Raw genomic sequence first — 23,743 nt, forward strand, 5'->3', positions numbered from 1 at the left:
CACCCCTGAAAATTAATAACACTGTATAAATTTCAATTTTTAGCTATCACCTCTACATATCACAAGATACCTAATCCTAGCAATTTACTTGCCCAGAGAAATACCACAAAACCTCATTTTACTTCTCTTTTTCTTTCTTTCTCCCTTTTCCCCCCCCACTTACTTTTCTCAGTTAAACCTTAAGTGGACCCCACATTACTATCTTGCCATATTCTCTTGTCAGGTTATTCTCCCAGAAAAGGCTGTTTCATGCCTTTCTCCTTCCTTATTCTCAGCTAATGAACTCTTTTCTTATTCTCAACAAATGTAAAGCAATCTTCCCATTCCCAAATTTACCAGCCTATCAGGTAGGTAGAATTTACACCCCGCCCCTCCCTCCCTGGCTAGTATGGAACCGGTTGAATGTGTTAGGTTACATGATAAAGAGGATTTAAGATTGTAGATGAAATTAAGGTTGCTAATGAATTTAATAAATTGACGTTGAGATGGGGAGATTGTCCTGGATTATTCAGGCAGGCCCAAAGTAATCACAGGAGTTCTTACAAGTGGAAGAAAGAGGCAGAAGAGAAAAACCAGAGACAGCAGCATGAGGAAGTCATGATTTCCCCTCGATGACTTCAAATATGGAGGAAGCGGGCAGAGCCCAGGAATGTGGGCAGCCTCCAGAGGCTAGAAACCTGAAGGAGACATTCTTGCTTAGTCTCCAGGAGGAACACAGGTCTGCTGACACCTTCATTTTAGCCCAGTAAGATACATTTCAGACTGCTGGTCCCCAGACTTGTAATAAATTTGTGTTGTTAGTGGTACTTTCCACTAAGTTAGTGGGAATTTGTTACAGCAGTCATAGAAATATACTCATTTAAGTATTTGCCCATCCTACAACCCCCTTGCAATACATTATTGCACAGTCATATATTTTGCCTTCCCTTTTTAAAAATAGACACACTGTCTGACTCCTTAGGACAACCCTTCTATGTGGGCCCCTCCTCCTCTTGCCTAATCAAGGACCTTGCTTTGGATTATCTTTTCTCTCTCTGCTGTGTTATCAGTTTCCCCTTCTTAGTGGGTAGTTCCAATCTATAATATCTTCTCAAAGGGGAAAAAAAAATTCACCTCTTGTCTCTTTCACGTGTCACACTCCAGTCAAAGCCACCATCACCTTCCACTTCTATCATTATCATCTGGACCCCTACAGTTACTTCCTAATTGATCTTGCTGTGTATTCTCTTTCCTCTTATAATCTCTTCTCCGTATAACTGCTGGAGTGACCTTTTTGAAGTATTAATTAGATCACATTATTATTCTCTTGCTTGAAACCCATCATACTTAACATTGAAAGCCCTTTCTGAAGGCAGTGTGATCTGGTCCCAACCATATCTGCCTGCTACAGCTGCACTGATCTTGTTTTCCTTTAAGCAAACCAGTTCATTTTTGTTCTAATGCCTTTGTACTTGCTGTTGTTTCCTTTGCCTGGAACTCTCTTTCTGCAAATATTTTCATGGTTCGCTCCTTCTTTTCCTTTGCTCAAATATTCCATCTTAGGCTCATCCTGAGGTAGCACCCTTCTGTCACCCTCCTCCCAAACATTTATTATTTTTATATGAATCTTCTACATTTACATGGTGGTAAATATAAAAGAGAAAGGGGGAGGGTTGAAGGAGAAGAGAGAAGAAACGGGTTGGGATTAGCCATGAGGGACAAGGAAAATGCATGCCTCACCTCTTAGGACTTGAAATAGGATATAAGGGAAGAATTAGTAATCCTATCAGGAACTGAATAGTTGATGAATAGATTTCATGAGATAATATATGTAAAGCATTTGGCACAGTTCCTTGTACATAATATCAACCAGTAAACTTCATCCCAGAGGCAATATATGTCTTTTCTAACTGTTCTTTCACCACCCCACCCCTCCACCCCCCTTTCTTAGAAGGAAGGAGCAGGAGTCATACAAGAAGACCCTTGTTAAAGGGACTAATACTTGAAAAAAATGAGGCTAAATCAGAATAGTCTGAGGTTTGTAGCATACTAGTTCTTGGGGACCTAAGGTGTGCCAAAGGAAACACAGAATCAGATACCAGTGGCTTACCAGGCATTATCAGAGCTTTAAATAAAACTACAGATTGGGCAGAATTCTTTCTCTTTGCCACTCAGGCGTACAGTGCCCTTATGCTCCTGAAAACTATTTTATTGAGAAATAAATTAGATATTATTGCAATCAACATTAACATAATATGAAAGAGAAACTTGCTAATTCAAATAGCTCTCTTCCAGGGTCCCTCTGCTATCCTTTCCCCTTCCCCCTCCTATCCGTAAATAAAACTAGAAAGCCCTGCAGTAGTTGGAATTTATATGATTTTCAAGGTGTACAAATACTTGAAACTCCCATGGATTTCTAGATGTTTCACATGGACAGGTTTCGGGAGCATGCATTTATATCATAGTTACTGGAATTCCATCACCTCATGAGTGTTTTATTCATGTGACTTACTGAATACATGATAAATAAAATATTGGAGGAATGTATATGCAACTTTACTCTTGTTTAACTTTGAAAGATTTGGTTTTGTGTTTTCTGTTGTTTTTTCCAGAGAGCGAAGGGTATTCCCCAACTCACATTGTAGTGCTGTGCCGAGGCCGCGTTTTTGTCTTTGATGCAATTCACGAAGGATGTTTGATCACCCCACCAGAGATTCTCAGGTTTTCAAACTACTTTCTTGAATCTCATTAGGTCTTAAGCTTTTGCATGAGTTAAAAATAAATTCAGAATTGCCTATTTATAAGGTGACAGAAAATTAAGAATTTTATATATGCTGAATTAAAAAAATATTTTTATCTTCTTTTTAATTTAAATTAATTTTTAGTTTTACTAGGCATATATGAATATATTCTTGTTGGAGAAAGGAAAACATTACAAATACTACCAATTTCATCTGCTGCCCCAGAATTAATCACTGTTACTAGTTTGTTGTATTCTAGCCTTACGTGTCTACTTATATGTACATATAGATTTAAAAAATATATATATATTTTTATTGATTTCAGAGAGAGAAACATCAATGATGAGAGAGAATCATTGATCGGCTGCCTCCTGCATGCCCTCCACTGGGGATCAAGCCCACAACCCAGACATATGTCCTGACCGGGAATCGAACTGTGACCTCCTGGTTCATAGCTTGATGCTTAACCACTGAGCCACTCCGGCCAGGCAGGGTGAATAATTATTAAACAACTGTGGCTCTATTCTTAATAGGTGCCCTTCCCCACGATCAGAAATACTTACCAAGATTGTTAGAAGCTTTCCCCCCATGTGTTCTTCTAGGAGTTTTATTGTTAGGGTCTTACATTTATACCTTTAATCCATTTTGAATTGATTTTTGTGTATGCTATAAAATAGGGGTCCAGTTCCATTCTTTTGTATGTGCAATCCAGTTTCCCCAGCACCATTTATTTAAGAGACTATCTTTTTCCCATTGTGTATTCTTGGCACCTTTGGCAACCTCAGTGGACCATATATATATATATATATATATATATATATATATATATATAGATAGATTTATTTGGGGGCTCTCTATTCTGTCCCACTGTATATATGTCCATTAAAAAAAATATTTCTTTACTGATTTCAGAGAGGAAGGGAGAAGGAGAGAGAGATAGAAACATCAATGATGAGAGAGAATCATCCATCGGCTGCCTCCTGCACGCCCCCTACTGGGGATCGAGCCTGCAACCCAGGCATGTGCCCTTGGTCGGAATCAAACCTGGGACCCTTCAGTCTGCAGGCTCTATCCACTGAGCCAAACCGGCTAGGGCGTATATGTCCATTTTTATGCCAACACCATACTGTTTTGATTACTGTCGCTTTGTAGTATTATATTTATTTTGAAATCAGGAAGTGTGATACCTCCAGCTTTTTTCTTCTTGCTCAAAATTGCTTTGGCTCGTCAGAGTTTTTTGTTTTTTTTTGTGTGTGTTTTTTTTTTGTGGCTTCTTGTGAGTTCTAGGATTTTTTTTTCTATTTCTTTGAAAAATGCAATTGGGATTTTGATAGGGATTGCATTGAATCAGTAGATTGATTTAGGGAGTATGGACTTCTTAATGGTGAAGATTTAGGCAGTTATTATCTGACCTTTTATTATCAAACTTAAAAAATGTCATTTCAGGTTTAACACATTTTCTCTAGTAATTTCTTTGTAATAATGACCATGTTTTATGAGGCGATCATTTCCCACTGAATATAAAAATGGCCATATCAGGGAGCAGGAGAAAGTTTCATAGTCAAAACTGGTGACTTGAGGTGGTAAGGAAAGAGCAGCAACCAATACCATGTGGAGAAAAAGGCTGAGGTAGATTTTATTACTTTAGCATTCAGAATTCATGCCTAGGCACTGTGCTCACCACATACCCACCAACTGTAGAAACTTTATTTTTTAAATATATTTTTATTGATTTTTTACAGAGAGGAAGGGAGAGGGATAAAGAGTTAGAAACATGGATGAGAGAGATACATCGATCAGCTGCCTCCTGCACACCCCCTACTGGGGATGTGCCCGCAACCAAGGTACATGCCCTTGACCGGAATCGAACCCGGGACCCTTCAGTCTGCAGGCCGACGCTCTATCCACTGAGCCAAACTGGCTAGGGTGAAACTTTATTTTTAATTAAAGCAAAATCAGATTTAGCAAATATAGGTAAACAGGGACAGACAAGGCATGTCACTTACCCCCGCCCCATAGGTGCAGATTGTTTGGTGAAGAAGCTATGCTGCCCAGGACTCCACTCGTGTTCAAATAAAGGGGGAGGAGTTTATTTCCTCGTCAGTATTACAGAAATAGTTAAGGAACAAAAATATAATTGAAAGTTGTATTTTTTTCCAGTTTGGAATGAAAAAGTCACAAATAAGGGATGACTACTAGTGGTGCCTTTTGATCATATTTTAAGCTACATTAGCTCACTTTCTGAGAAATGCTTGGAAGCTTTTAATTGAGGTAATTTCTTAGCATGTGCCATGAGGAAGTAAGGCTGAAACTAACCTCTGTAGATTTGTGACTGATAAAAATGTATTTCTTTATGGAAGAACCCTGTTATTTACTGGCCATTTGTTTAAAAATTACATTAAACTGCCCTAACCGGTTTGGCTCAGTGGATAGAGCGTCAGCCTGCGGGCTCAAGGGTCCCAGGTTCGATTCCGGTCAAGGGCATGTACCTTGGCTGCGAGCACATCCCCAGTAGGGGGTGTGCAAGAGGCAGCTGATCGATGTTTCTCTCTCATCAATGTTTCTAACTCTCTATCCCTCTCCCTTCCTCTCTATAAAAAATCAATAAAATATATTTTAAAAAAATAAAAATAAAAATTACATTAAACCCACCAGAGTGGGAATATAGAATGTTATGGGGTGAAAGAATTTATTCTTAGCTAATAGAGTCTTTAAAATATATTGGTTGTAACTAATAACAACATGGACTAAATGGTATTAATGTTTGTTGGGTTTAACACAAATATTAATTTGGTATGGGTAAGTCCTCTATTAAATATAAGTTGTCCTAAAAATTGTATATGCACTTTGAATAATTATTAATTCTAATGGGTTAAATCTGAAAAGAAAGAATCAGTTGTTGAAGTGTGTATACATTTTTGGGGGACACCCTGTATTTATGTACATAGTTTTCAGCTAGATAAGATGTGTATGATATTTGTGAGATTATTTACCAGAATATAATTCAAGTTCTCTGTTGTGTAAGGGATATTTACTTAGACCCTGAAAGTACATGTACATTTTAAAAGCATAAATTATATCGGCCAAACACCAAATTTATTGTCAAATACACTTTTGGTGTTAATTAATCATGGAGTTCTCTTTTTAAAAAATGATGTGGTATTGGAAATAAATCCATTACCGTTGAGATTATAACCCCTTTCTTTGGATAATATATCAAAGCATTTAAACAGGGTAAACATTATGACCTATTAAAGGCCAAAGTAGCTAGTGATCCTGCCTATGCTCTTTTTGAATCCTCTTTCTTTAATCTTCCTTAAGGCAACTGACATACATCCACAAGAAGTGCCATAGCGAACCTGATGGACCCGGGGTGGCAGCATTAACTAGCGAGGAGCGAACTCGATGGGCAAAGGTTATAATTTACACTTTTCTTTTTTTTAATTGAGTTATGATTGACATAGACCATTACACTGTAATCAGGTGTATAACATAATGATTTGATATTTGTGCATATAGTGAAATAATCACCACAGTGTCTAGTTAACGTGTCACACAGTTACAAATTTATTTTCTTGTGATAAGAAATTTTAAGATCTACTCCCAGCAAGTTTCAAATATCTAATACATTATTAATTATATGCTTGTCTTAACCTTTTCTCTCCTGGGTATAGTATTAATTTGTAACATTTAATCATTATCTCCTTTAGGCACGAGACTATTTGATTAATCTTGATCCAGAGAACTTGACTAGGTTGGAAAAAATTCAGAGCAGTTTGCTGGTGTATTCCTTAGAGGATGACAGTCCACATGTAACACCAGAAGATTATTCACAGGTACTTAACTATCTTGTTCTGTTATTTCTTCCCACAAATTTTTTCTGAAGGACTCTTGTATATATTGAACATGAGAAGATTATTTTGTTATATGCAGGCTCTTAAAATGTTTTCTTACATTTTATATAAGATGTTTTCTTACATTTTCTTACATGGTATATATACATGTACCAAATTGAAGTTTATAATCTATACTAGAGGCCCAGTGCATGGTGGGGGTCCCTTGGCCTGGCCTGCGCCCTCTTGCAATCCTGGACCCCTCAGGGGATGTTGGATAGCCAGTTTTGGTCCGATCCCCGCAGGCCCGATCCAGATAGGAGGGAGCCTGATCCCCGTAGGCCCAATCCAGACTGGAGGGAACCCGATCCTGTGTGTTGAGCATCTGTCCCCTGGTGGTCAGTGCTCATCATAGCAACTGGTCATCCGGTCATCCGGTCATTCGGTCGCTTAGGCCAGTGGTCGGCAAACTCATTAGTCAACAGAGCCAAATATCAACAGTACAACGATTGAAATTTCTTTTGAGAGCCAAACTTTTTAAACTTAAACTATATAGGTAGGTACATTGTTATTAACTTAATTAGGGTACTCCTAAGCTGGCCTTTGTTAAAAACGTCCTTAATCTGATTGAGGTATGTTCACTGAGGTCGACCCCTTCCAACTCTCCCATCCACACTCATCTTGTATACTTGTTTCAGATAGACGAGTGTGGATGGGAGAGTTGGAAGGGGTCGACCTCAGTGAACGTACCTCAAAACAATGTACCTCAAAACAATGTACCTCCCCCACGCTGCGGATCCCACGGCCTCCCGTCGCCCAAATGACCGACACCTCCCACTTCTTCTAACGCCACTTCTTCAAAATAGACTTGCCCAGGCCGAAAACTGACTTCTGCGCATGGGCCACGAAGTTTCAATCGCACTGTACGTGCGCACCTGCATGTGGTATTTTGTGGAAGAGCCACACTCAAGGGACCAAAGAGCCACATGTGGCTCGTGAGCCGCAGTTTGCCGACCACTGGCTTAGGCAATGATTACGACCGGAAGACTGGACAACCGGTCAGTAGCTACGATGCACACTGACCACCAGGGGGCAAACATTCAAAGCAGGAGCTGCCCCCTAGTGGTCAGTGCGCTCCCACAGCCAACCTCCGTGGCTGGCCAACCTCCCATGGTCCCTCCCCCTGGCTGGTTGGCCCCAATCGGCCCCACTCGCCAGCCAGGCCAAGGGACCCCACCTGTACACGAATTTGTGCACTGGGCCTCTTAGTAGATAAATAATGCTTTGTGAATTCTTTCCACATTGTTTAGGTCCAGTTAGATAAATCTTGTATGTTGTTTAAAGAAGTGTGACTATTGTTTGCAAATCCCATATCAGTGTTTCTCTACCCTTTTATTGAATGCATATACAGAAAATTTGCACAGGTCACTGGGCTAAATGAGCTTCTCATGCCAATGGTGACATGAGAACCTACCTATGACCCATACCAGTGTGCCTTGAAACCTTAGTTGTTGAGTTCTGTCCTAAGAATTATATCAAACTATAAGTAATTTATTTTATCATTAGGTGTTAGTGAACAAACTGACTGTAGTGAGTTTAAGGGTAAATGTGGCTTTACCTTTCCCCCCCTGGGAAAATATTATCATTTCCTGGGAAATAATAAAATGTGAAAGTCATATTTTTAGAAGTCTCACTTAAATTATTTCATAATTCATTCATCAATATGAAATTATAGCAATAAAATAATACAGAATTGAAAAACCTTGTAGCTAGAAACCAACTTTTCCTCTTGTTTATTTATTTATTTGGCAAAAGAATCACTAAACTTCTTGAGGAAGAATATGTTTTAATGCAGTATTTTTTACTGCAATCTACAGTTAGACATACATATAGACTGCAGCTCACTACACACACACGTTGCACACACACATGCTTATGCACACACATGTATATAATAGAAGTTTCACAAAACAGTAATTACTTTTACTATCTGTGATGTACTCTGATATTTATGTTTTATTTGATTCTTTCTTTTTGTAAAGAATACATACTGTGATGCACTAAATTCATTTCATGACTCAACTAGTGGGCCAAAACCTACTGTTTGAGAAACAGGTGTGGTGAGATCTGAATTTTGAAATATTTTTCTCGTAACTAAATTTCAATGACTGAATTTTTTTTTTTAAATATATTTTATTTATTTTTTACAGAGAGGAAGGGAGAGAGATAGAGAGTTAGAAACATCGATGAGAGAGAAACATAGATCAGCTGCCTCTTGCACATCTCCTACTGGGGATGTGCCCGCAACCCAGGTACATGCCCTTGACCGGAATCGAACCTGGGACCTTACAGTCCGCAGGCCGACGCTCTATCCACTGAGCCAAACCGGTTTCGGCTTCAATGACTGAATTTATCAAGGCCTCTTAATACTATTCAAGTTGCAAAAGCATTGTCTTTTCAATTGTATGTTCTTGAAACATTTATGAACATTGTACTAGCATTCTCTTTTATAGAGGATTTCTCGAAATTTTTAAATATCTAGAGGACCAGAATTATTATCTCTTGAGTATAACTGTTATCATTATTTAAATTTGGTTTAGCTCAGCGGTTCTCAACCTGTGGGTCGCGACCCCTTTGGGGGTCAAACGACCCTTTCACAGGGGTTGCCTAAGACCATCGGAAAACACATATATAATTACATATTGTTTTTGTGATTAATCACTATGCTTTAATTATGTTCAATTTGTAACAATGAAAATACATCCTGCATATCAGATATTTACATTACGATTCATAACAGTAGCAAAATTACAGTTATGAAGTAGCAACGAAAATAATTTTATGGTTGGGGGTCACCACAACATGAGGAACTGTATTAAAGGGTCACGGCATTAGGAAGGTTGAGAACCACTGGTTTAGCTGAAGGGGAAAAGTGAGACTATATTTACATATATATATATGTGTGTGTGTGTGTGTTTATGTTTAAGATAAAATACTTACAAGTCAATATTAAAATCCTTTTAATTTGGAAATATTAAATTATTTTAGGTAATTGCAATGGTCCTCACTGGAGATCCAACAGTACGCTGGGGTGACAAATCCTATAACTTGATTTCCTTTTCTAATGGAGTATTAGGCTGTAATTGTGATGTAAGTAACTTACTATAGTTATTTTTTTCTTTTTTATCTTTTAGGTTGATTTAATGGCAATAAGCTACAATATTTATGCTATGGTGTGGTAGTATGAGTAAACACGTCTTCATTTTTATTTCATTATCATAAAAGGTTTGGTTATGAATTCTACTCAGTGAGAGTAGAGTGTAGAACAAGTTCTTTTTATCTGTAGTAAAGCTGATAGTTTGGGGTATATGTGCAAAGTTGAATTTGCATATATTTTCATGTAGAATAAGCACTTTAAAATTCACTGTTGAGAATTATAACCTATTTTAAAAGATATATAGCATTATGCATATGTTCTATGCACAGAGAAATATATGTGGATATTTCTAGATTTACCTTGTAATTTTGTAACTATTTTCCCAAAATGACACATGCTCTATTGAACATTATTTATTTCACTATGGATATTAAAAAGTCTGGTATTTAATACCATTTTTACCTTCTTTATAAAACAACAACAACAACAAAATCTTTGCTTATTTCTCTTCTGTTCTCCCATGCTGTTCATTAGCTCTACTTTGCCATCTTCTGGTAGATAGTCAGGAGGTCTATGAATCAAGAAAATTTAAAAATCAACCTTAGTCAGATTTGCAGGACACATTTGTAATCTCATTGTAACACTTTTCATAAAGTATGTAATTTGGCATAGAGTATAGAATGATGTAGATTTTTTGTTAGTTTTTTAAAAATTTAAATTCTTTATTGTTTAAAGTATTAATGTATGTCTCCTTTTCCCCCCATTGACCTCTCCCCAGCTGTTCCCACCCCCCAGCACATGCCCTCACCCCCCTACTGTCTGTGTTCATGGGTTATGCTTATATGCATGCATACAAGTCCTTTGGTTGATCTCTTACTACCCCTCCTCCTCTGCCTTCCCTCTGAGGTTACACAGTCTGATTGATGTTTCTCTGTCTCTGGATTTATTTTTGTTCATCAGTTTATGTTGTTCATTATATTCTACAAATGAGTGAGATCATGTGATATTTATCTTTCTCTGACTGGCTTATTTCGCTTAGCATAATGCTCCCCAGTTCCATCCATGCGTTGCAAAGGGTAAGAATTCCTTCTTTTATACAGCAGCGTAGTATTCCATTGTGTAGATGTACCACAGTTTTTTAATCCACTCATATGCTGATTGGCCCTTAGGCTGTTGCCAAATCTTAGCTATTATAAATTGTGCTGCTATGGAATAAAAAAAGACCCCATATAGCCACAGCAATCCTGAGCAAGAAGAACAAAGTTGGAGGGATCACAATACCAGATATCAAGCTGTATTACAAAGCCACTGTTCTCAAAATTGCCTGGTACTGGCACAAGAACAGACATATAGACCAATGGAACAGAACAGAGAACCCAGATATCGATGCAAGCTATTATGCTCAATTAATATTTGGCAAAGGAGGCAAGAGCATACAATGGAGTCAAGACAGTCTCTTCAATAAATGGTGCTGGGAAAATTGGTGAGATACATGCAAAAAAATGAAACTAGACCACCAACTTATACCATACACAAAAATAAACTCAAAATGGATAAAGGACTTAAATGTAAGACAGGAAACCATAAAAATCTTAGAAGAATCCATAGGCAGTAAGATATCAGACATACGTCGTAACAATATCTTTACCGATACAGCTCCTAGGACAATGGAAACTAAGGAGAAAAAAAGCAAATGGGACTTCTGTTAGTTTTTGATGGCCTTCCTCTAAAACAGCGGTTCTCAACCTGTGGGTTGCGACCCCTTTGGGGGTTGAATGACCCTTTCACAGGGGTCACCTAAGACCATCGGAAAACACATATATAATTACATATTGTTTTTGTGATTAATCACTATGCTTTAATTATGTTCAATTTGTTTTTTTTTTTTTTTTTTAATTATGTTCAATTTGTGACAATGAAATTGGAGGTCACCACAACATGAGGAACTGTATTAAAGGGTCACGGCATTAGCAAGGTTGAGAACCACTGCTCTAAAAGCATTTAGTGACTGCAAAATACTAAAAAGACCTATTACGTTCAGTGATTGTATTAATCAGTATTTATTCAGTTTTAGGAGATACAAACCTAAATCAAATGGGCATTAGCTTAAGAAGATATTTTTTGGCCGAGGTATGCAGCTACATTTGGGTCAAGCTGCCTTCCAGTGTCCCAACACTTTCATTAGAAATTACTCTTTCCAGTTTTTGGTACGGCTTTCCTATGTTTGGCTTTATATTTAGGTAGACTATCCCATTTGATTGTTGTATCCACAATCTCCTGTCTTCTCAGCTCTTTTCACAGATTAGATCTCTTCCCTATGGAAATAGCCAGTTATTTCCCCCCAGTGGTACCAGCAGAAGTCCTGGGGATAGCGCTCCTGTGATTGTCGAGTGTGAACCTGTGCCCATTCCAGGCAGTCGGGTACTCTGATTCACCTGGTCTGGGTCACATGCCAAACCTTGGGACCTAGGGGTAGAATCACTCTTATTCAAACCACCACAAAGATATGTGGTGGTTGCCTAAAGGAAAATGAAGTTGTAATTATCACACACACAGGTGGAGTGACTAATGAGTAGGTAATGAAATTAGGTGTCTGTTATAGTAGCTCATCAGAGTGAAAGGTTGCCATGATTCATTTTGAGGTTTTGTTGTCTTTGCTCTTCCTTGGAGTCCAGTGTTGACAAAATGTTTCTTGTTAATTGCCTCAGTTTTCTACTCTTCAGCTTCTCTTTGATTCTTCTTCATCTCCTCTGTCTGGTTTATATCCTCACTAGTCCCTGGAAACTGTCCGTGGTGAAGGAGCTGACGGCCGCCTGCCTTTTGCCCTCCGTTTCTCTTGGACCTGTCTGCTGCAGCTGACACCCCTCATACGGTTCTGGCACTGCCTCCGCCCTCTTGCCAGTCCTTCCCTGTTTGTTTGTTCTAAAACTGACCTTAAAGTCATACCTCCTCCCCGTGCCTGCTGTCTTCCCTGGTTTAATACTTTCAAGGCCATTTTTATATAGGTGGCTTGCAATTCTACTTTTCCAGTTTTACCTATTCTCATTTTGAGAGTTTTGCTTCACTGTATGTTATATTGTTACATGGGGCTGAGTTGCTCTCATCGTCAAGAAGAACTCACCATCTTGCTTTCCTCCTTCATTCCCAACTCCCACCCCCCAAAAAAACAACAACACCTTGCACTATTTTACTAGTAGCAACAAACATCCTGCTGTTTGCTCAAATTCAGAATGTAAAGAAATTCCATGATCTTTTCTATCTCTGAATAAAGAATATTTGTCTCATTATGAGTGTACATCTCAACACAACTGAGATGCTTTCGTGCAGTAATAGTAAGTTATGGACATGTCTTATGTGTATTCATTAACACCCATATATTCATAAAATCAGTCTGCTTATCTCCACATGTAATCTGCTTTTAAAATTCCAGGTAGGTTTCCCTTGTAACCTAAGATGTTACAGAAAATGCAATTTAACCTATGTAAAACATCATTAGTAAGTATATACATACTGTAAAGTAAAACTGTTCTTAATTCAAACCCCTGTTGCTGTTCTCATCCATTGATACTTGAATATGTGCTTTTGTGATTATGCTAATTAATCACATTTTCCTCTTGGGATTTAAAATCCTGGGGTCCGTGAGTTTGTTTTGTCTATATAGGGCTTTGTGAAGGGCACATAGAAGCATGTAGTAAACATTAGTTGTTAATGGTCACAGTAGTTACTGATTATTGCTGTGAGCCAGGTTCTGTATAAGCATGATTGAAAATCATTTTCACAGCAGCTGTCTTACTATCCCTACTAAGAGAAGAGGCAATTTACTTAAAGAATTAAGTAACTTTCTCACAATTGCACAGCAGCAGATAGTGGGGTGTGGACTCAGAACCAACGTCCACAACTTTATTATTTGTTATTTATTACTTAAAGTATGTTTTTATTGATTTTAGAAAGAGGAAGGGAGAGAGAGAGAGAAAAACATCACCAGCTGCCTCCTGCAGGCCCCCTGCTGGGAATCCAGCCCGAAACATGAAAAGAAGTGCAGAATTCTCAAATGCCCTTATCATCTAGTGATCAAAATATGAATATTGTAAAGTATAATAATTGTCATATTTTATTTTCTGAGAAAGAACAAATATTTAAAGTTGGAAGCACCTAATCAGGTAATGGGGAGGGTGTGCAGTAAACATGAACCATCTGAAGAAAATACTTGCTTTTTGTACTGGAAGTCAGAGCAGGCATATGGATGCAATGGAAGGTGATCTGGAATTGTAAGAGCACTGCAAAAGCATGTGGGGATGGCGGACTCTCTGAAGGCTAAATAGAGGATGGTCATGAACTTTAGGTAAAGACATAGGCCCACTAGATGAGTTAAAAAGCATAATAATTGTATTCACAGATCTACAAGAGTGTTCAGAAGTGGCAGAAATAATGCTCAATGTTTAAGGACTGTGGGAAAGATGGGCTAGGTAACACGGTGTTACAGGTTTGAAAGCTATATCTAGAGAAAGGAATTGCAGCTAATGAATTTTTCCATCGTTTATTTTGAAGGACAAACTTTTTGCCATATTTTCTCCATGTTCCTTTGATGTTCCATCAGACAGTCTTTTTCTCTGTGCTGCTGCTACCACTTTATGTTAAATACAATCACCATTCATGAACTGAATGTGACAGCCTCGGGGAGGAAGAAGGGGGCTTAACTTATAAACACAGCCCACATGGGCGGCCCAGGTTCACAAGGAGAAACAAGGTGTCTAACATATCAGCCCAACATGACATAGCTCTGCTGCCCTGGACCAGGGCCCAGTGGAGCCTCGGAGCACAGTGTAATGTTGCCAAGTAGGTAGCAGCCACAATATCAGGAAGGGCTCATGAGGGAGGTCAGTACAAGATGCTCAAGCAGCTGAGGCCACCTGTCAGTAACAGCTCACCTAACAAACTGACAAACCCCTTTTCTAACTGCATCTCGCAACTGTGTAGTGCTTTATAGATTTACAAAGAATTTTCACAGACATCACATACATTGTTTCATTAAGGATAATGGTTTTAATCTCTAACTCTTACTGGAACCAGTTACAAAGAGTAAGACTAATGGATATACATCTGTTCAACTTATAATTCTACCAATCCACCCCCTGGTGGAAAGCTAATACTTTCAAAAAATTAGAAAATACGAAAAATTCTAATGCTTTCCTGATGCTTTATTTGTCCACCTAAGTTTGACCATTTTTATTTCATTTATATGAAGGCAGTACGCGTAACATGCTGTTTAAAAATGAGTGCTTGGGTTTGGATTGATGGCAGGCCTGTCCCTCTGGGTCTCTCATATGCCCCAGGCCAGAGCACGCTGCAGCCTTGAACCATCGCCCGGCCTCTGCTCATAGGCTGCAGGAACCGAAGCAGGTTGCACAGTGGAAAAGAAAAAGAAAAAAAAAATAGTGGCCACTGCCCTGGCTGGTGTGGTTCAGTTGGTTGAGCATAGTCCCATGTACCGAGAGGTTGCTGGTTCAATTCCTGGTCAGGGCACATGTGTGAAAGAAGAGGAAGAGTGAAAATAAAATATTGGGTCAAGTTTCAACTTGATATAATGTATTCAAAATAATGTGTATTTTCATTTCAGCATGCTCCTTATGATGCAATGGTTATGGTAAGCATCAGCTATTATGTTGATGAGAAGATTTTGGAGAATGAAGGAAGATGGAAGGTATGTTAGAACAAATATTTTAGCTTTCTTTCTCCTCATGTTTTTATAAATATAATATTCTTAATTCTTCCCTACTCAGGGTTCAGAAAAAGCACGGGATATGCCACTTCCAGAGGAGCTTGTTTTCACTGTGGATGAGAAAGTATTAAGTGACATCAATCAAGCTAAAGCCCAGTATCTCAAGCAGGTAGATTTTTTAACTTTTCTTTTAGATAGTAATGCCTTCTCTCTTTTTTTATCCTATGTTTTTTTGTTACTTTTTTTTTTGAGAGAGAGAGAGAGAGAGAGAGAGAAACATCAATTGATTGCCTCCCATACGCACCCGACCAGGATAGAACCCGCAACCTTTTGGTGTACTGGACAACACTCCAACCCACAGAGCCACCTGGCCAGGGCATGCTATCTCTTTTAACTACTGTATATAAAAATAAGTGTGCACTTGGCTAGCATCTAAGTATGACAGTATGAAACACTTAAATTATAGCTCTAATACCTTTAACTGTGTCTGAATTACTTTAATGCAAATGATAACCTGGCTATCTTTGGGATGTTCTCCTTAGCTGATTATTCACTGTTCCCGTTTAATTCTTTCTGTTAGGCATCTGATCTGCAGGTTGTGGCATATCCCTTTACACATTTTGGCAAAAAGCTAACCAAGAAGAAGATGCTTCACCCTGATGCATTTATTCAGCTTGCACTTCAGCTGGCCTATTATAGACTTCATGGACGGTGAGGGACATTCATTTTCTTTTCATTCTTTATTAGTTGAGGAATTACAAATGTGTCCTCATCCCCCACATTAACCCCCATCCTCCCCACCCCCACTCATGCTCTCATCCCCCTGTTGTCCGTGTCCATTGGTTTGGCTTATATGTGTGCATACAAGTCCTCTGGTTGATCTCTTCCCCTTACCCCCTCCCTCCCCTACTTTCCTTCTGGGGATTGATAGTCTGATTGCTGTTTCTCTGTCTTTGGATCTGTCCCTGTTCATCAGTCTATGTTGTTCTCTATAATCCACAAATGAGTGAGATCATGTGGTATTTATCTTTCTCTGACTGGCTTATTTCATTTAGCATAATGCTCTCCAGTTCCATCCATGCTGTTGCAAAAGGCAAGAGTTCCTTCTTTTTTACCGCAGCATAGTATTCCATTGTGTAGATGTACCACAGTTTTTTAATCCACTCATCTGCTGATGGGCACTTAGGCTGTTTCCAAATCTTAGCTATGGTAAATTGTGCTGCTATGAACATAGGGGTGCATATATCCTTTCTGATTGGTGTTTCTGGTTTCTTGGGATATATTCCTGGAAGTGGGATCACTGGGTCAAATGGGAGTTCCATTTTTAGTTTTTTGAGGAAGCTCCATACTGTTCTCCACAGTGGCTGCACCAGTCTGCATTCCCACCAGCAGTGCAGAAGGGTTCCTTTTTCTCCGCATCCTCTCCAACACTTGTTGTTTGTTGATTTGTTGATGATGGCCATTCTGACAGGTGTGAGATGATACTGCATTGTCGTTTTGATTTGCATCTCTCGTATAATTAGTGACTTTGAGCATGGGGACATTCATTTTCCTTCTTCAGGCTCTTGAACTCCAAGGATATATCTTTACCATAGCTACTTCATTCTAACTCACAATGTTTTTTTCCTACCTTTTTTTTCCGAGAGAGAGCGAGAAAGACAGACAGACAGACAGACATTGATTGACTGCCTCCTGCATGCACTCTGACTGGGATTAAGCTCGCAACCTGGGCATGTGCCCTGACCAAAAACTGAACTGGCAACCTTTCGGGACAAGGGACGATGCTTAACCAACTGAGCCACACCCGCCAGGGCATGTCACCTCACATTTTCTGTCAACAGTCCAGTTGCAGCTTAGCTCGGTGCCTCTGCCTTCAGCTCTGTTGTGAGGTTATAGTCAGGGTGTCAGCTAGGGCTGTGTTCTCATCTGCAGGTACTTTCAGAGCGGATCTGCTTCAAGCTCACACATGTGGTTATTTGTGGGGTTTAGTTCCTGCCAGGCTGTTGCGCAGAGGCCTCCCTCAGTTTCTCGCCACCTGGGCCTCTCTGCAGGGCAGCTCCCAGCATGGCAGCTGGCTTTCCTCAGAGCAAGGAGGTGAGAGTAAGAGCGAGCTCTGAGTGAACTAAGTCACTAAGTCCATCCCACATTCAAAGTGAAGGGCACGAACAGTGAGAGACAGGGATCACTGTGGGGCAGTCACACAGCCACCTGCCACAGACTCCAGTGTGCACACCCGGACCGCAGCCAAGCCTTTGAAACACTCCATTTCACCCCAGGCCCTGTGTACGAGGGTAGTTTTTATTCTTTGATATTGGAATTAGCATCTTCGTTGTTGGAAGTCTCAACTGTAGTCTTGTGTTAATAGAACTTAGTCTCCGACCAAAGCCAGCGTAAGGTGATAACAGAGCATTTTCGTTAGAATAATACATTCTCTTATTCCATTTTTTTCCTTGTAGCCCTGGTTGCTGCTATGAAACAGCCATGACAAGACTTTTTTATCATGGCCGAACGGAGACGGTGCGATCGTGTACAGTGGAAGCAGTCAGGTGGTGCCAGTGCATGCAGGATCCTGCGGCCAGTGTGAGCATTTACAGAATTTCTTTGTTCTCAGGGAGCCTTGGCCCTTAAAGAACTAGCTTCTTTCCCTCAACTCTCCTGGCTCAGTAAAATGCTGTCAGACTTTTTTTGCCTGAAGTTTTCAAAACATCTGTTTGTTCATTTGACAGGGAAGAACGTAGGTGGAAAGAACAGGAAAGGGGAGCCCCTGGGAGGAAGCCCATGGGTGCCTTTTCTAGGCACCGCATCATCAGTGCCTCGAGTGTTTCACTACGATTGCTCCCCTTTAGAGTAACACCAGGGAGATGCAGACACCCCCAAGGTGCTTTCGAGAGGATGTTTTTCTTTTCTTTTTAAATATATTTTATTGATTTTTTTACAGAGAGGAAGAGAGAGGGATAGAGTTAGAAACATCAATGAGAGAGAAACATCGATCAGCTGCCTCCTGCACACCCTCTACTGGGGATGTGCCCGCAACCAAGGTACATGTCTTTGACCAGAATCAAACCCGGGACCCTTCAGGAGAGGACGTTTTTCTGAATGTGGTGGAACGTTTCTGAAATCACAGATTCTTGTTCTCATATGTGAGAACCAGAACAGTTTTATATGTTTTGTTTTGTACCTTTGGAAGCATTTAGACAACAGGATAGTTCCTTCCCACTGCTCCATTGTATTTGTTTTTTACTTTTGATAGACATAGTATAAGTTACTTTGTTTTATTTCATAGCACTGCATCATTATCATTTTGTAGGACTGTTCTTTAGTTTGAAGTCAGAGTTGCTTCTTTCTTTACACTTGACAATGTCACTTCAGTGCTGCCCGTAAGTTCCTGCTTTCCTGTCTCTGGAAAGAAAGAACCGAGATGCAGGGCACGTAGGAAAGGAAAAGCAGCGGACAGCGAGGAAAAGACACGGCAGCACGTGTCTCAAGGTCTTCCTGGAAAACCCTGTCCCTCCCCCGTTACCCGCAGCCTCATTCCTTTGAGCTCAGGTTTTTTATTTGTTTGGTTTCTCTACCGTTTGTTATTGAAGTATCTCTTGTTGTTTTTTTTTAACACAGGCTCTTGAGAGGAAGCAAATGATGTTACAAGCTTTTGAAAAACATAATAAAATGATGAAAGATTGTTCAACTGGAAAAGGTACTCACATTGTAATTACTCTACCTTCAACAAAATTCTCTCATGTTGAAAATATTTTCTAACTTCAGGTTGGGGGTTTCGTTGCAGGATTTGACCGTCATCTTTTAGGCCTTTCACTCATAGCAAGAGAGGAAGGTCTCCCTGTCCCAGAGCTCTTTACCGACCCACTCTTCTCCAGAAGGTAACAGGATGTAGTGCTTTATGTTGCGTGGTTGTCCACGGCTTTACATTGCACAACATTTTGGTTTTACCTGGAGCTTGATGTATGTTTTGCTGGAATAAATTTGAGTGTCTGGAAAGGAGAAGGCCAATTCCAAGAGAGTCGGTCGGTAGCCCGGTTTCTGCTCTGAGCACATTTCCTATGTCCTTGAGCTTCCAGGGCCACTTTACCGCCTCCCCCCCCCCCCCCACCCCCGTGTTAAAAGCTCTTCAGAAACCGCGTGAGCTTCTGTAAGCCTCATGTAATCTCTTCCCTTTGTGCTGCAGTGGAGGAGGTGGAAACTTTGTTCTCTCGACAAGTCTGATTGGTTACTTAAGGGTCCAGGGAGTGGTGGTGCCCATGGTACACAGCGGCTACGGGGTGTTCTACCACATCAGAGACGACAGGTGAGGCACTCTGCTGACTCTTCCTGTGCTGTAGAGTAAGAAAGCTACCGCTTTCGTTGTTTGAATGTCTTTCCTACACTGTGATTCCGATTGTTTTATCACCTGCCATTTGTTAATGGGTAATTTTTTTTTTTTAACCACTGAGGCATTGATTGTGTATTTCATTTGGGTTTCTGGAGTTTGAGTTAAGTTTGTGGAAAGAATAAGAAAGAAAATATTAAAGCCTGGTAGGGGAGAGAGAGGTGGGAAAGAAGGACACATGGAATTGACAGAAAGGCTTGAAGGTCCTGTTCACAGCCTGGCAGGCTCTTCACAGGGACCTTTCCGAGCCTGGGAGCTCATAAAACATAATGTGGCGAGTGACGGCCGAGGAGTGGCGGTGTGAGGGTGTGTCTGTCCTCTCCCCCTGACATTTCAACAGAACAACCACCTGTAATTCAACAAAGAATTCCCTGCTCAACACGGATGCATGCCTGAGAGCTGCATACCGGAGCAACTCAGAAAAAAATTATAATAATGTAGCTGCATTCAGCACGCAACTAAGAAGTGAGCAGGCTTGGCGGCACTGCAGATGGAAAATGCATGTAAACTGTCTGGAAGGGTTTTCTCATTGATTGTTAAGTGGGAAAATGGTATGACTTAAGTGGGTTTATTTTTGAAATAGCATCTTATTTTAAATGTACTACATGCTCAGTATAAAAATTCTGTACAATAATGAAAACTGTAGATCGTATTACAAATATTTTCATGTCCTTTGTGTGAATTTTATTCATTTAATATTATTTAAAGCAATTCCCAATGCATAGACTATTCTTTGAGCAATTTTAATGGTTGAATAATGTCTAGTCGTAAGGATTTCCATAATTAAACCTCTTAACGTACAATTTCAAGTGTTTCGTTATTAGAAATAATGATAATATATCCTTCCTTATTTCATCACATCATTACCAACTCTAGGCATCTAAAACATTCCTTACCAATTTATAGGGAAAAATAACAAAAATAATTCTTTACTGATGAACAAGCCATTTTTTCTTTGTTACTGGCATCTGTGTACATTTTTTTGTGAAGATAGTTATTTCTTTCTATAATTTAGAAAGATAATGGAATTTTTTTAAAAAAATATATTTTATTGATTTTTTACAGAGAGGAAGGGAGAGAGATAGTCAGAAACATCGATGAGAGCGAAACATTGATCAGCCGCCTCCTGCACATCTCCTACTGGGGATGTGCCCGCAACCCAGGTACATGCCCTTGACCGGAATCGAACCTGGGACCTTTCAGTCTGCAGGCCGACACTCTCTATCCACTGAGCCAAACCGGTTTCGGCGATAATGGAATTTCTGAGAAATTTGACATTTAAATAGGAATTGTTGATCTTTGCAAAGGAATATATTTAGATGTTGCTAACTTTGATAATTACATGCAGTGTAGCTGGAAAATGACAAGGGTGAAAACAGGCAGGGCTTTCTGTAGGTTCCTGTGTGTCTTCGAGCAGATATAATCCCCTTGGATATTAGTCTCATCATTTTATCGTGGCCAGAGCATGTTTTTACTTCATTCTGTTGAACTAAAGCACATGTCAAAGATATATAATATACTGTCTCTTTATAGTGTTGTGAAAATTGCACGGTTGTCCAAGGCTTTACATTGCACAACATTTTGGTTTTACCTGGAGCTTAGTGTATGTTTTGCTGGAATAAATTTGAGTGTCTGGAAAGGAGAAGGCCAATTCCAAGAGAGTCGGTCGGTAGCCCGGTTTCTGCTTTGAGCACATTTCCTATGTCCTTGAGCTTCCAGGGCCACTCTACCCCTTGCCAGACGGGGATTTTTTTCATCAGGAGGACCGAGGAGATATGTGGAAGATGGTCCCAAGAGAGCTTCCCTCTGGCTTTCCTAGAAGTAGCTTTCCCCCCTCTTATATTTCTCTATTTTATTTATTTTATTTTATTTTATTTTATTATTTAATTTAATTTTATTTTATTTTATTTTATTATTTTATTTTATTTTATTTATTTTTTACTCTTTTCAAGTCCTGTATTCTTCTTTAAAATAGTTCCGGTTTGCCCTAACCGGTTTGGCTCAGTGGATAGAGTGTCGGCCTGCGGACTGAAAGGTCCCAGGTTCGATACTGGTCAAGGGCATGTGCCTTGGTTGTGGGCACGTCCCCAGTAGGAGATGTGCAGGAGGCAGCTGATCGATGTTTCTCTCTCATTGATGTTTCTTACTCTCTATCCCTCTCCCTTCCTCTCTGTAACAAATCAATAAAATATATATTTTTTAAAAGTTCAGGTTTTATTGCAAACAATGGCATGAATTCGTATTCCACCTCATTCCATTCAGAGCACGAGCAGAAAGGTCTGTTTTAGGGGAGAGGTGGGTGTTTCTATAACACATCAAGGCCTTGCTCCAAGCACTGGGAGTTCTGGCTCGTGTTTTGTCCCCCTTTGTCCTTAGTCTTCAGTCACGTAGCGCATTCGGTGTTCCCAGCATTATGTGTAACGAAGCCTGTACTTTCCATGCGTCAGCTTCCATGTACCTCCTGCCAGGCGGAAGTCGCGCTTCACATGCTAGCAGCCAGCCATGTGGAGCTTTTCGGGGTTGTGATTTTCACCTCGTACTTCACCGTTTATTACTTGTTCTTTGCAGGTTTGTGGTGGCCTGCTCAGCCTGGAAATCCTGTGCGGAGACTGACGCGGAGAAGCTGGTTCAGCTGATTTTCCACGCTTTCCAGGATATGATGCAGCTGATGAACTCCGCTCATCTCTAGAGACTCACTGTGCACTAAGCACTTACCAGTTAGACCATGTAAACTGGGTGCTGGGAGTGGGTTGCTGAGGGGAGGTAAGGAGGAGGGTCAACTTGAAGGAAATGTAGAAATTAATAGAATCATGCTCTCTAAACCTATACTGGCATACAAAGTAGAAATATTTTTAAGCTTCCTCTGATGCAGCAGCAATGCAAATTTTAATATAGTGATTATAGAACTATGCACAGTTTAAGCCTCAACAATGCAATTCTACAAAATTTAACAATGCAACTCTAATTTTAACTTTTAAATATTTTTATTGATACTTGTAAAGGTTATAAATTCCTTCTCTGAACATCATGGTAGAGCAGTGATTTTCAACTTTTTTCATTTCATGGCACATCAAAAAATGTATTTTTTGCCAATATGACCAAAAAATAGGTATAATTTTGATTCATTCACCCTGGACAGCTATTCTGTTTGCTGTTGTCACTTTTTTTTTTTTTTGGACAATCTAAGGGAAAAGAGGTCAGTGTCCCTGACTAGTCACTTATTAAAAATGCCACGGCACACTGGTTGGAAATCACTGTTATAGAGTCTATCTTTCAGGCACTTTAACATTTTCTAATTGCCAAAGGGTATGAGATACCTGGTTGGATGCTAATTTCCCTGAGATCAGTGTCTTTCACATTCACCACAGGGATACAAGCTTACTATATTTGGGAAAGACCACTACAAGTTAATGGTGATTAACAAAAATAGTTTCTGATGACCTGGCCAGGGTGGCTCAGTTGATTGGAGTGTCATCCTGTGCACTGAAAAGCTGTGGGTTCAATTCCTGGGCAGAGCGCATACCTAGGTTGTGGGTTTGATCCCTGATCGGGACATGTATGCAAGGCAGCCGATCGATGTTCTCTCTCACATCAATATTTCTCCCTAATTCTCTCCCTTCCACCCTCTCCCTCTCTCTGAAATCAATGAGCATATCTCCTGATGAGGATTAAAAAAAAAGTTTCTGTTGAACAGAGAAAAAGTAAGTTGTAGTAGGGAGGTTTCTACCCTCTGACACTTATTAAAAAAACCCTAACAAAATTCATTTTAGTGTATAAAATTAAAGCACTTATATTTAAAATTAGGTATCAGAATTAATGACTACAAGGATTAAATATTGAATCAGATTCTCAGGATTTTAGTGGTTGTTTTTTTTCCTCTTCTGTTCAATTTTGTAGTTTCTATCCTCAGAAAATAAAACTCAAAATCATATA

At 39.7% G+C, this 23,743-nt stretch overlaps 1 protein-coding gene and 1 non-coding gene across 8 annotated transcripts in view; both read left to right on the forward strand.

The window, feature by feature from the left end:
• Nucleotides 1–23,743, forward strand: part of CROT (carnitine O-octanoyltransferase) — a 40,963-nt gene extending 17,220 nt beyond the window's left edge. For 3 of the 7 annotated variants that reach the window (XM_023762711.1, XM_023762712.1, XM_014464615.2), the window contains 12 exons: nt 2,592–2,700; nt 6,042–6,135; nt 6,431–6,556; nt 9,602–9,703; nt 15,328–15,411; nt 15,491–15,598; nt 16,010–16,140; nt 17,886–18,009; nt 19,045–19,123; nt 19,211–19,304; nt 19,610–19,729; nt 22,379–23,743. In XM_023762711.1, the coding sequence (XP_023618479.1) occupies nt 2,592–2,700; nt 6,042–6,135; nt 6,431–6,556; nt 9,602–9,703; nt 15,328–15,411; nt 15,491–15,598; nt 16,010–16,140; nt 17,886–18,009; nt 19,045–19,123; nt 19,211–19,304; nt 19,610–19,729; nt 22,379–22,499 (1,292 nt within the window). In that variant the 3' untranslated portion in view covers nt 22,500–23,743. Of the gene's footprint in view, nt 1–2,591; nt 2,701–6,041; nt 6,136–6,430; nt 6,557–9,601; nt 9,704–15,327; nt 15,412–15,490; nt 15,599–16,009; nt 16,141–17,885; nt 18,010–19,044; nt 19,124–19,210; nt 19,345–19,609; nt 19,730–21,371; nt 21,642–22,378 lie in introns of those variants that run through there. The other 4 variants (XM_014464617.2, XM_023762713.1, XR_002831717.1 and 1 more) reach the window with 4 other exon arrangements.
• On the forward strand, nt 14,989–15,121 carry LOC111827973. The gene has a single exon (XR_002831720.1). It is a non-coding gene; the product is annotated as a small nucleolar RNA SNORA42/SNORA80 family (small nucleolar RNA).

This window comes from Myotis lucifugus, unplaced genomic scaffold (assembly GCF_000147115.1).
Source record: "Myotis lucifugus unplaced genomic scaffold, Myoluc2.0 scaffold_257, whole genome shotgun sequence".
Classification (NCBI taxonomy): domain Eukaryota; kingdom Metazoa; phylum Chordata; class Mammalia; order Chiroptera; family Vespertilionidae; genus Myotis; species Myotis lucifugus.